General features: G+C 39.9%; 1 protein-coding gene and 1 long non-coding RNA gene across 2 annotated transcripts in view; both read left to right on the forward strand.

The window, feature by feature from the left end:
- The window catches only part of LOC101746147 (meteorin-like protein), a 52,981-nt gene continuing 39,730 nt past the window's right edge, over nucleotides 1–13,251 (forward strand). The window contains exon 1 of the mRNA XM_012691344.4: nucleotides 1–350. Within this exon, the coding sequence (XP_012546798.1) occupies nucleotides 250–350 (101 nt within the window). The 5' untranslated portion in view covers nucleotides 1–249. The remainder of the gene's footprint in view (nucleotides 351–13,251) is intronic.
- On the forward strand, nucleotides 4,667–6,129 carry LOC134200429 (uncharacterized). Its single transcript, XR_009975353.1, has 2 exons — nucleotides 4,667–5,218; nucleotides 5,670–6,129. It is a non-coding gene; the product is annotated as an uncharacterized LOC134200429 (long non-coding RNA).

The raw sequence follows: 13,251 nt of genomic DNA on the forward strand, positions 1-13,251 counted from the left end.
AAATGACCACACAGCATAGCTTCGAATCATCTATCTCGCTTCGTTTCGGTTAGCGCCATCTCTTTCAAAACTTAAATCAGTTAGAATTTGTTGTTCGTTTGGGGCTGACGTTCGTTCGTCTATTGAATTTGTTTACATGTTGTAAACAATTTGATATTTTAATGGCAAAGACATTTCTCTTGTATAATGTGACAATCAAACAGTGATCAGACTCTCCTTGTTTTTAATATCCGTGAATAATTATTTAAGATGAGATTTGCGCGGCTGTTTTTCTTCGTTGTTTTGGTTTTGGGACTGTCGTGCAGTGCGGGGGCGGGAGTCATTGGTGATCAATGCGACTGGATTGGCAGGTATGCTGATGAAAGTTTTTCTTTATCTATTGTTTTGTTTATGACCAACTTCCTAGAGTTCCAGCTTACAATCAACTTACCAATCTAGGATTTCTTTCTATGTTATTGGAAATATATAAGACACAAGAATAATTTTAGACTCTGGGCCAGGATCGAGCCTGGATAGTACAGTAGTTACGAAACAGCGACCGGCCCTAATAAAGTAATACTTGTCTCATGTCTGTAGTCACAGTGTAAGCTTTAGATTTTCCCTTTATTCTATTAAATAGCTATGGACCGCGGTTTCAACACTAACGCGTTCCATTTTTCCGGGTTAGAGGGTGGCATGTGTCGCTCTCTGGTACAAGTCGATTTGTTGATCTTGATGTTCGTAAAATCTCGAACCAGCGAACACACTGTTGTAATTACTATAGCAGATTAACGCGGCGTTGTCCGGGTTATGCAAGTTGCTCTCATTAGTGATTAAAGTATCATATTGTTTTTCATCCGGGTTATAGACTCAACCGCTCAACCATTTTAGCGAGATAAGGATCAAACAGACAAACTGACAATTACTATATTGAGATAGTCAAATTAATTTTGTAATGAAAATAAAGCATTCAAAAAGTAAAATGAATACTGAATATTTCAATACCCCCTGAGTATATTTTATACCATTTTTTTAGTTCTTTGTCTAATTTTAGTTTAGGTTGACCACGAATAATGAATATGTATGTACCCCTTTTTTGTAAATTACATTCTCAAATATCACATCACATTTGCTTATAGTAAATGCACTATACATTGACTATTTGTTTAAGGTAAATGCACTATTGTATACTAATTGAAAAGGATTCTCGTAAGTTGAAATGAGGCCGTCAGCTCAAAAGTGGCCTAACCCACAATTCATATTCACGTTTATGTATTGCAATTTATTTAAAACATAATAGATTTTGATGCAAAAACGGCCTATTCCTAGTTTTAAACCATAGATAACAGATGATTTTGAAAACATAATTTTATCGCGTATTTTTTTTGCCTACGAAATACTGTAAAGGTACCTTGCTCGTTCACGAAGCCCGCTATAGAAAGCAGAGTATTATATACACTTGACATTGGCGAAATCTAAAAGGAAACGCCATAAACCTAAGAGAGATAGAGATACTGTAAAGGTCGAATCGAACCTCATTATCTCCACTGACTATGGTAAACTTAGGCCACTTTTGCGCTGACGGCCTCAAATATTTCCATCTGGAATTTTTCGTTTCATCTCAGACGATTGAGTTTGTTCCTTGCCCGAGGCGGTGACGATCTTCGACCGCAATTTGCCAATAAAGCCAACGTTGCAATATCCATTTAACTGATTATAAATTATTAACATGATGGCGTGTTTTGAATAGGTGGAATGTTTGATTGTTTTTTTTTTTTTTTTTTTAAAACATTACGTTTATAAATTTCATTAGTGCACAGTCCTTGGGATCTAAAAAACGGTGCATGCATGTTGGATTTCATAGTTGGATAAACTTTAAAACATGCGCTATGTTTTTCAAGTGACATCGTTTCGGCGTTGTTCCCGCAGGAGCGGGAGGGTTTTGTTCCCCCCGCTATGGGTGAGCCGTCGGACGCCATCGACGGTGAAGCCCCTGCTGAGGTGCCCCGTATTACTGGGGCAGAGCTCCGTGTGGCGGTTGTAAGGATGACTGCAAAGGACACGGCCCCCGGCCCGGACGGAGTCCATGGCCGGGTGCTGGCCTTGGCCCTCGATGCCCTAGGGGACCGGCTCCTGGAGCTATTTAATAGTTGCCTGGAGTCGGGACGGTTCCCGTTGCTCTGGCGGACGGGCAGACTTGTGTTGTTGCGGAAGGAGGGGCGCCCGGTGGATACAGCCGCCGGGTATCGTCCTATCGTACTGCTGGACGAGGCGGGAAAATTGCTGGAGCGTATTCTGGCTGCCCGCATCGTTCAGCACCTGGTCGGGGTTGGACCTGACCTGTCGGCGGAGCAGTTCGGCTTCCGGGAGGGCCGTTCGACCGTGGATGCAATACTTCGGGTGCGGGCCCTCTCGGACGAGGCTGTCTCACGGGGTGGGGTGGCGCTGGCGGTGTCTCTTGACATCGCCAACGCATTTAACACCCTGCCCTGGTCCGTGATAGGGGGGGCACTGGAGAGGCATGGAGTGCCCCTCTACCTCCGCCGGCTGGTTGGCTCCTATTTGGAGGCCAGGTCGGTCGAATGTACCGGGTACGGTGGGACCCTTCACCGTTTTCCGGTCGTGCGGGGTGTTCCGCAGGGGTCGGTTCTCGGACCCCTCTTGTGGAACATCGGGTACGACTGGGTGCTGAGGGGTGCCCTCCTCCCGGGCCTCCGCGTTATTTGTTACGCGGACGACACGTTGGTCGTGGCCCGGGGGGATGATTATAGAGAGTCTGCCCGTCTCGCCACAGCGGGGGTGGCCCTCGTTGTCGGGAGGATAAGGAGACTGGGCCTCGACGTGGCGCTCAGTAAATCCGAGGCCTTGTGGTTTCACGGGCCACGGAGAGCGCCACCTGTCGACGCCCACATCGTGGTTGGAGGCGTCCGAATAGGGGTCGGGGTGCAGTTGAGGTACCTCGGCCTCGTGTTGGACAGCCGGTGGGCTTTTCGTGCTCACTTTGCGGAGCTGGTCCCCCGATTGATGAGGACAGCCGGTTCTTTGAGCCGACTGCTCCCGAATATCGGGGGGCCGGATCAGGCTGTGCGCCGCCTCTACGCAGGGGTGGTGCGATCGATGGCCCTGTACGGTGCGCCTGTATGGGCTGAGCCACGCAACCGGGCCGCTATGGCTCGGTTCCTGCGCCGGCCGCAGCGCACCGTTGCTATCAGGGTCATCCGTGGATATCGCACCGTCTCCTTCGAGGCGGCGTGTGTGTTGGCGGGGACGCCGCCATGGGAGCTGGAGGCGGAGTCGCTCGCTGCCGACTATCGGTGGCGCAGCGAGCTTCGTGCTCTGGGCGTGGTGCGTCCCTCCAAAAGTGAGCTGCGGGCGCGGAAGGCCCATTCTCGGCGGTCCGTGCTCGAATCGTGGTCGAGGCGGTTGGCCAACCCCACGTGGGGTCTACGGACCGTTGAGGCGGTTTACCCAGTCTTTGATGACTGGGTAAATCGTGGCCGAGGACGCCTCACCTTCCGTCTGGTGCAGGTGCTGACTGGGCACGGATGCTTCGGAAAGTATCTGCACCGGATAGGAGCTGAGCCGACGACGAGGTGCCACCATTGTGGACACGACCTGGACACGGCGGAGCATACGCTCGCTGTCTGCCCCGCTTGGGAGGTGCAGCGCCGTGTCCTGGTCGCAAAGATAGGACCGGACCTGTCGCTGCCTGGCGTCGTGGCGTCGATGCTTGGCGGTGACGAGTCCTGGAAGGCTATGCTCGACTTCTGCGAGTGCACCATCTCGCAGAAGGAGGCGGCGGGGCGAGTGAGGCAAAGCTCTCCTCACTACGCAGAAACCCGCCGCCGCCGAGCAGGGGGTCGGGACCGGGGTCTCGTCCGTAACCCGGCCCCCTAAGAGCTTCGGGCTCCACCCGCTTTGTGCGGGGAGGAGCTTAGGCGTGGGGCGGCGTGGTAGGTCGCGTTCCCCCGACCGCTCCGGGGGAAGGTGTAGCGCGGCGCTATCAATCGGGCTCTTGGCCCGTCGACCGAGGGAACCGGCGGTCATGTTGCTGGCGGCCGCCGGTCCGGCGTCTGGGGGACGGCGGGATGGATGTAATGTGCTCTGCGTAAACCCTGTCCCGCCGTCTCAATAACTCCGACTGGGTTCCCACCCGGTCCGGGGTAGGGCGCCGGCTGTGAGCGGCAGGAGTTTTTAGTGAGGTTCGACTCCCACATACCCCACCTGCCGTGCGGGTGGGGATCCGGCGATTTTCTCCTGTGGAAAAAAAAAAAAAAAATGTTTTTCAAGTGATACATACTTGATTTTATTTATTTCCTAACCAAAAAAAAAACTAATATAAAAATAGTGCCGACTGTCTTCGAATTAAAACCTATGAAATAATTAGGTTTTTTTTTGTCAGGAGTGATTTTTACACGCTTTATATTAGCTTCACTTGTATGTACTATGTTTGTAACAGACTCCTTTAGACGAGATTTTTACCCACTTTAAACGGCCAGATTTCATTCAAACTTTGTAGATTTATCGAGGACCGATAAAAATTCAATATATAAAAAAATTTAAATTCAATTAAAAATGGAAAAATAAATAATAGTTTAAAAAACTAAAAAGCACGTTTTATATAAAATACAAGTAAAAATTTGAAAATAAATTTTAATAAATTTAAATTGAAAATAGTGTAAAAAATATATATTTTATTGTAAAAAAAGCGTGGGGTGCTTTTTAAGATATTATTGAAATACACAAACCACATATAATATGCTTACCTGCTTCATTCGTTTCCAAAACATAATTTATGTATAATAGAATGTTGCCAGCCAAAGGATAATTCAAAATAGGTAGTTTAACTCTTTCCTGACTAAAACATTTAAATGTGACATTGACAAAACTTGTTTAACAGTTTAGATAGTAAGAAGGAAAAAAAACTAGTTATTTGAGATTTTAACTATCTATATTGTAATCTATATATTAATACGTGAAGCAAAAACTTTGTATCCCTTTTTACGAAAATTGCGCGGATGGAGGAGTATGAAATTTTCCACACTTATAGAGAATATAGAGAAGAAGTGCACAATGCTAATATTTTTTTTAAATAATACTTATAAGATACATTAAATCAATAAAGAAAACATTACACACACTACATACCATGTATTTGACGCACACACGCATGCATACTATTTATTGTCAAACTTTTGTTCTTGACATCTGTTGTCAAATTGAGAATAGAAAGAATATGGTTTGTCTTTGTTAATATTTTTAAAGTGTAGTCTTGGCGAAATTTGTGATTATAGAAGTATAAAATACAATCATGATAGTGTACAAACTTACAATTCCAATTAATTATAGTCGAATTTTGACTACTGCGGGACCTCTAGTTTTATAACTTATATACGAATAAGACAAATTCATGTGTCCGAATACTTCACTGTATACAAATAAATTAATAAACATTCATTGACGTCAACGCACAGTAAAATAAAGGACATAATTGAGTTAATGCATTACTAAACCGGATATGATGGTGTATCGGAGGGTCGATTACGGAACAAAATCAACAAGTTTGGTTTCCCATTCCCCGGGGTGGCGTGGGAAACCTATGGAGAAAATGTTCTCGCCATCCCCCGTGTAATGGCCACGTGACCCCTCCGGGGTAGCTATTAACTTTGCATTTATTATTTAATTTATAGGTAAATAAGCGGTGGGAAGCTATGACTGGTTTCGTTTCAATATAAAGCGACACAAGAGAATGAAAAACATAGTATTCGTAATAAGAACGGGAATGAAAAACATAGTATTACGGAGATGTAATAATTCAACAAAACTATAATAAAATGGAGATTATCTAATATTTAATGATTTGAGAGTATTTTTAGATATCGATCACTTACTCATTTATTGTGTGTTAGATCGCATCAATTATTACTACAGTCTTATATACAATTCACCACGTATCAATCCTGCCTCTCAGCTTAAACAGTATTTATGTACATACATAATATATCTGACGGCTTGTTTGAATGCAATGAAGACTGAGTGGACAGCGAAATTTACTCCTACTCAAACGGTAACGTTCAAGATTAATTACACCCCATTATGAATTTTTTCTTTAATTGTATTATGTATTAAAGAAAAAAATTCTAAACTAAATACGTCGTTTTCGTGGGCAGAAATCGACTTTTAAGAAGGACTTTTTACTTATTAATAGTAATGAAAATATTTTAGAAAAAAGTTAATTAACTTCAATAAAATAAAATGAGAATATCATGAATGCAGTCAAAGTCACAACACAAAAACTACTGGTCAGATCTTAATCTAATTGAAATAGGAACATCGGCATACAAATAACACGCACAAAAAAAAAAAATAAAAAAAAAATCGGCATGAAAAGAATACAAGAGACGGCCGCAAAAAGCAGATCGAGTGTCAATGTACCAGCATTTGTTGTCGCGTATTGTGCCAGATTGAAGTTCGTATATTAATATTTATTAGGGAGAGCTGAGTGAACGAGGGGACGGAGATCTGTTTATTATAATATCCTCTTCGTATTATAACACGTTCGCACGATATGCGCACCGATCCTGATTGGTGCCCTACCTCGATTGGTGTTGGTCCTTATCACAAGCACTACAAACACTTGGAACTTCCAATGTCTTTTGTTACCATACTAATAATCGCTATATAATCTGTAGTTTATGAATTTAGGCCATGAAAATTGCTTTTGAAACTAGTGTATTTGTTATTGGCGATAAGTACGACAATTGTGCCCGTTTCTATTGCGAACTAGTCACGTATTTCGGCCGATATTAAAAACAGACCTGACCTCTAGACCTATGGTGGTATTAGCGTTGTGATATGTCCAGTAACCACTTAACAGATGGGCCGTGTGTGAGTGAGCCCTTCTGTAGACTTAGAGCACTAATTAGATCTAATGACTGACACTTTGAGTCAGAAAGTGAATGAGCAATTGTCAACGAAAGAGAAATACAGACTTGCCAATGAAATGTAAACAAGTTTTTGATTTTTCCACAGTTTCATTTGAATAAAGAATGGTTTAAAAACTAAAAAACACGCTTTTATAGAAAATAGAAAGTAAATGTATTGTGAAAAAAGCGTGGGATGCTTTTTAAGATAGGTATTATATAAATAATAATCCTTCTACTCATATCTGTCAATAAAATATTTGTAACTATTGAAACCACGCACCCCGAGACAAACCGAAACGCATTACTGCTGCGCTGCAGAAATAGGCGGGGTGGTGACACCTAGCCGTGCGGACTAATAACATGCCTTATCACTTATAGAACGGATAAAAGTCGTATGTATTACTGTGAGAATGAATAATGAGATTTCAGAACAATTACAGAAGGAAGTACATTATAATGGATTTCAACAGTAAGTACATCGTCACATCTGTTTTCAATATATGGACTAAAATAAATACGCGTATATCAGTATGTATGTATATATGTATAATAAACGGAATATTTTTTGCGGTTTCGCTTCCCTGAATTGACCTACATAATATAGGGTTAACCGCGAAAACGGAAGCAGTTATCTCAGTGCCTGTATCGGGCAGTTACGATAAATAATCACAGGGCAGAGCCGGCGCTGACGGAATCCCACGACGGCCATCTGCTGCGCGACGTTAGCACATCACGAATCCAACATAAATAGCATCATCACCTACCATTTTAATTCGCAATTAGCGTATGAGATCGGGCCAGCATAGCTTTTCACATGGGACGAAGGTTGTGGGAACAACACGCTTCGTTACACGCCGAGGAACCTACACATGTTGCTGGATGAAATCACGGCTATTTTTGAGCGACGATTGTTTTTATTCGTCCGCCAATTGAGGGCAATCAGCGACACGTGCTCCGCCCGAGACGTTCGCCTCAAACATTCATTGAGCTTGTTGATTCGTCTCCTCGTCGATTCGTGTAGTTGCTGCCACCATCACCCGCCTGAGCGTTGACTTCGTAAGATTTTTAATTGGCCACGAATTTAAATAAACTACGCGCAATTGGTATGATTTGGTTGAATCAGCATGTTAAAAGTTAATTGTAGGAAGCAAATTGTGTAATTTGTATTTGGAACATTACAAAAACTATAGAAACAACAACATACAGACTTGGTCGTACAGTATAACTACTGACTATTGTGTTGAGGGTCGTGGGTTCGATTCCCACGTCGACCCAACATTCGTGTGATGAACAGGTTTGTTTGCTGTTCGTCTGGGTGTTTATTATCTATATATGTCTATATTTAAACGTATATAAGTATGTATGTCTATCTGGTACCCATTGTTATGGGTATCCTTATTTGGGGCCGAATGCCCGTGCGTGATTTCTTTCTCATTTATTTACTATTGTCATTTATTTATACACGGACCCCAAATAAAAATAAGTCAAACAAAGATTTAGCCTCTAGTCGTAGTGAGGGTCAATAAAGACTCATTTTTAATTAAAAGTATTAGTAAGTTGAATTGAACTTGATTCATGTTATGAAATTCTGATCAACATTTCTGCATATATGTTTTTTGCATAAATTTGCTGGACGAGCTTACAACGCACCTGGTGTTAAGTGGTTACCGGAACCCATAGACACCTAGGTACATCGTAAATTCCGCCACCCAACTTGGGATATGAGTTCTAAGGTCTCAGTATAAATACAACGGCTGGCCCACCCTTCAAGCCGAAATGTATTACTGCTCCACGACAGAAATAGGTAGGGTAGTGGTACCTACCCGTGCAGACTCACTAGAGGTCCTACCACCAGTATAAATTACCAAATTAAAACCAGTAAATACTATAATTTCTATAGACAACGATTACTATGACACTAAAGATAGCTGCAGTCTATAGTGGTGTATACTGTATACACTCTATGTAACTATTATACATCACAAGCAGTTGAATATATCAGCCTAAAACACACAAGATAATATAATACGAATGTAGGAGTGCGGTCAAACTTATAAATGAGTCGTCTATTATCAAAGGTGGCAATCTGTGCATTTGGACAAAAAAAAATTATTGATATGTCAATACAGATTGATTTGAATATAATCGTCTCCTTCAAAGAATACGGTTCAAAACCTGCATTAAATAAAGGTTAATAGTTAACCTGTTATTTATCTAAGATGTCGTTCCGAAGAGTTTTGTGACTGCCAATGGAATACAAAGTCAATAATTCGTTTTTCTGATTTACCAATCATTGTCCAAAAGTCAGATTGCCGCCTTTGATAATAGTCGACTCAAATACGAATGTAGGAGTGCGGTCAAACTTATAAGTGCCTAAATAATTTATAAAGGTATTTAATTAAAAAAATTTGCAAATACGCCAAGCAGAATAAACCTAATAGATAACTTCGAAGGCAACTTCGATGAAGATATCTTAAAATAAACAAGTAAATAAAACTAATTGTTGTGTTCATGATAATATCTTTTGTATGTTATGCCTATAACCTATAGATGAAATTGATAATGACAAGCTTGGCGTGTTCGTCCTTACTTAACTTCACTTTGTTCTCACCAGGTGTTTACTCAAAACTAGATGTGTTCATAGTAAATGTCTTTTAAAGAACCCCAGAATGACGTTCCATTGTAGTGTATATAAGTCATGTAATTTGAATTCGAACTATAAACTCCCTTCATGGTGACCCTGCCAGGATATGAAAACAACTGTCTTGTCCGAGTGTTGGGTTAATACTCCTCTCTTATTACAAATTACATGACTTATATGCCTTACACTACTTACACTACACCATGTCATTTGTAGTTCATGTTTCTTTAAGGGTCCTTTTGCTGTGACGATTATTGTCTATAAAATATATATAATATTATATATTATAATCTACATCGAATCAAAGCTACATAGAGCCGTCGCAGATTTTAATTTTAAAACTTTTTTATTAAACTCATTATCTAACCAAATACGCTACGCTTAATTATCAGGTAATCCGAACCTAAAACTGTTACCTATCTATGAAGCTTGAGGTTCTTGGAATAGAGCGCAGCCAGCTAATTAACAGCGAATTGTTCGTCGGTATTGTATAAGGAGTATCGATTGAAAGCGCTCTTTGTATTGTGTGTTTATTTTTTCAATTCGTTCGTCGGGGTCCGTTATTCAGGCCGTACTAGCAATTAGGGAGGTGATAACTACAGACCAAGATGGTGGGCGGTCAAATCTGAGATTTGATAAATGTCTATTTTAAGATTTCTCTTTTTAATAAACGTTCGGCGCTTTGTAATTCTCGCTGTCGTATTGTAACGTAAGTAATTACCGGTGTCTTATCGTGTCTTTTATGTTATTGATGACAGCATGTGGTTAACGTGAAAATATTGTTTTTTTTTTGTTATTATAAACCGTAACTCTTGCTGTTGGCGTTTTAGATTTCGATGGCGAAAAAGTGTGTTTCGAAATTTCAATTTTTTTGAGTTTTAAGAAATAAAGAATTTTGGGTTCAGCGGGACCTTTTGAATAATGTATTAGGCGAGTCTGGACTATCGTTGCTAAGGGCGCATAAGCGAGTGGGACATCGCGCCGTCGCACGAGCTGCATTTTAATGTTCTTCGATTTTTGGACTGACCGGTTATACACGCTTATAAAATAAAATTAACTAATCAACCAACATCATTCCAACGAATTACTAAAACACCCAATTAATTTATACGTATAAAAACGAAATCTTGGCATCAAAGTGGACTACGACGATACGGTGATTTAGCTCCAAATTTTATTCTTAACTATACACTAAAATTTGAAATATGATATAATAAAATATGCAAAATGCATGTTAATAACGTTGCGCCGCTAATGAGGCGGCACGGGCCGGTCCGGTGCTACGTAATTTGAGTCTGTTCAATCGATGCTTGGTCGCCGGACAGGTTTGTCTCCGGACGACGCCGATCGAACCATAGGCATCTGTCTTGTGATGTCTCGCATGCACGCATCCTGAGGAAGTGAAGCAGATTTTGTATTTAAAAAACCTAACAGAGACAAAAAGAAAGAAAAAATGTGTGTGTGTGTTCAAGTCACACACGGCAGAAGTGAAACTTATAAATAAGATATAGAGCATACATATGGACAATGTTTAGCGGACGATAGTGGGGATGCTACAAAGAGTAGACCGAGAACATCTAATGTGTTCTATCTCATTCTCTCGCCGGCTGAATCCTATACATTTATGTGTTTGTGTCTCTATGGACTTATTTTTTCGTTTCATCGAGTTTCAAATCACAACGATTCTAAAGAAGTTTCACTTAAAAAAAATATAAAAACGGGCGCATGCTTTGGCATTAATAGCACAAGTTCTGCATGACAATTTGGATTGGTCATCGGTTATCTGCAAACGGAAAAGCGAATAAAACGGGGACCGACAGTAAATATTGCAAAAAATATACGCGGCGGACCCATAAACAATTGTAAATGGCAACTGCCGGAGGCTCCGTCGGTCGCTCCATTTATAGCCTCTCGCAATCTCAACTGTAAAAAAATGACAAAGATTTCTTTAGAGAAACGTTCTTTAATATAGTTTTTAAAGCAGCATGTTCACATTAAGATCATCGATTAAGTAATACATTTCATAGACAGATTATAACTACTTTATCGTAACATCCATTTCGCTTTGGTGATCTCTTGAATTAATCGAAACAAAAATACGGTAGAAACAAATGTAGGTAATGGCGACAGTTCTTTTCTTATTTGAATCTTAAATCTTTGTGTTCACATTACGACAGGAATAACAGATAACGTTGGCGACATAACAATGGGTGCGGGCTTACGCTGACCTGATCGTTAGATCTTACCCGATAAACGATAAATTGACTTTGAGTTCCTTAATAGGACAGAACAGAGTATTATTACAGCGTTCTTGTACACCAAAAACAGACATAATAAAAGCAATTAGAGCTTAGAGCCATTCATAATACACATTTGAACTAAAACATTAAAGATATATTTCTTTAGAAATGTGTACCTTATGCTGGATGTAATTAAAAATACATTTACTGTAAAGTATGTTAAACGGAGTAAAGAGGTGTTTGTAAGAGTTGTTTATCTTTCAGTTGGAATTTTCGAGCCTTATCTATACTTCTGTACTTAATATTATAAAGCTGAAGAGTTTGTTTGTTTGAACGCGCTAATCTCAGGAACTACTGGTTCGATTTGAAAAAAAATTTCAGTGTTAGATAGCCCATTTACTGAGGAAGGCTCATGATATGATATAACATCACGCTAAGACTAATATAAGCGGAACACCAATAAAGAATATTTCAAAATCGGGGTTTTTTGCCTTTTGAGAGCTCCCCTGTGTGTGCTGCAGAAACGGTTAAAGTTTCGCTAAAATAATGTATGACAGAATTGTTCCCCTTTAAAAGATCTAAAAAAAGTCTGTGACAGCATATGTCTATATGTTAAGGTTGGCTCACTGTAACGTTTTTTATGCTAACCAAATTTTTTCTAAAATAAAGCATTATTTGTGAACTATTCCACGCGGACGAAGTCGCGGGCAAAAGCTAGTATTATATTAGTACATATTTATACAGGAATAACATTCGTATCGTTTCTTTTTAGTCTTATTAAAAGAAAGACCGAAGAAAAAAATCGGAGCTTTTCGTGCAAGCTTTCTTCGGTTTGTCAGTTACTAATTTTATTGGTTTTATGAAGTTTGCGATCTCTGACTCCGTGTTGTTCGATTACACCCTGTAGCTTTAATATGAAACTGTATTACGGATAATCTTTAATCTTTAATGTGTTTGTAATTAAATAAATTATTTTAAGTTATTAAATTAGAATTACCTGCTTAATTCGAAAAACACAGTGATTCGCGAAAAGATATTCAATAATATTAAGAAAAGTTCAGATACGTAAGCTTTGCATCCGTTGGAAATACATGTTTTTATATTGTCTGTTCATAGCTAATTATATCTACTTAATAATATAATAAAAATATTGTAAATTATAACATGAAAACTAACCCCACTTTTATTATTTAAAAAGGAATATGTATTGGAATGACGTGTTATAATTTATGCCCGACGAGGAAACTTTTGGATTATTAAAATAATGAATCGTGATGGTACGTGATAGTGTTTCACAGTTGATATGATACTAGTATAGTACTAGATACTATATTGATTACCAATGGCAGTCATTTACAGTTATAAATTTTATATGGAAATAAAATTGATTTTACAACTACGATTTCAATAATGTGACTAAAAAAAATATTATAATATCAATACCGTGACTTTTTCTAAAGAGCAT

Source organism: Bombyx mori, chromosome 17 (genome assembly GCF_030269925.1).
Source record: "Bombyx mori chromosome 17, ASM3026992v2".
NCBI classification, from domain to species: domain Eukaryota; kingdom Metazoa; phylum Arthropoda; class Insecta; order Lepidoptera; family Bombycidae; genus Bombyx; species Bombyx mori.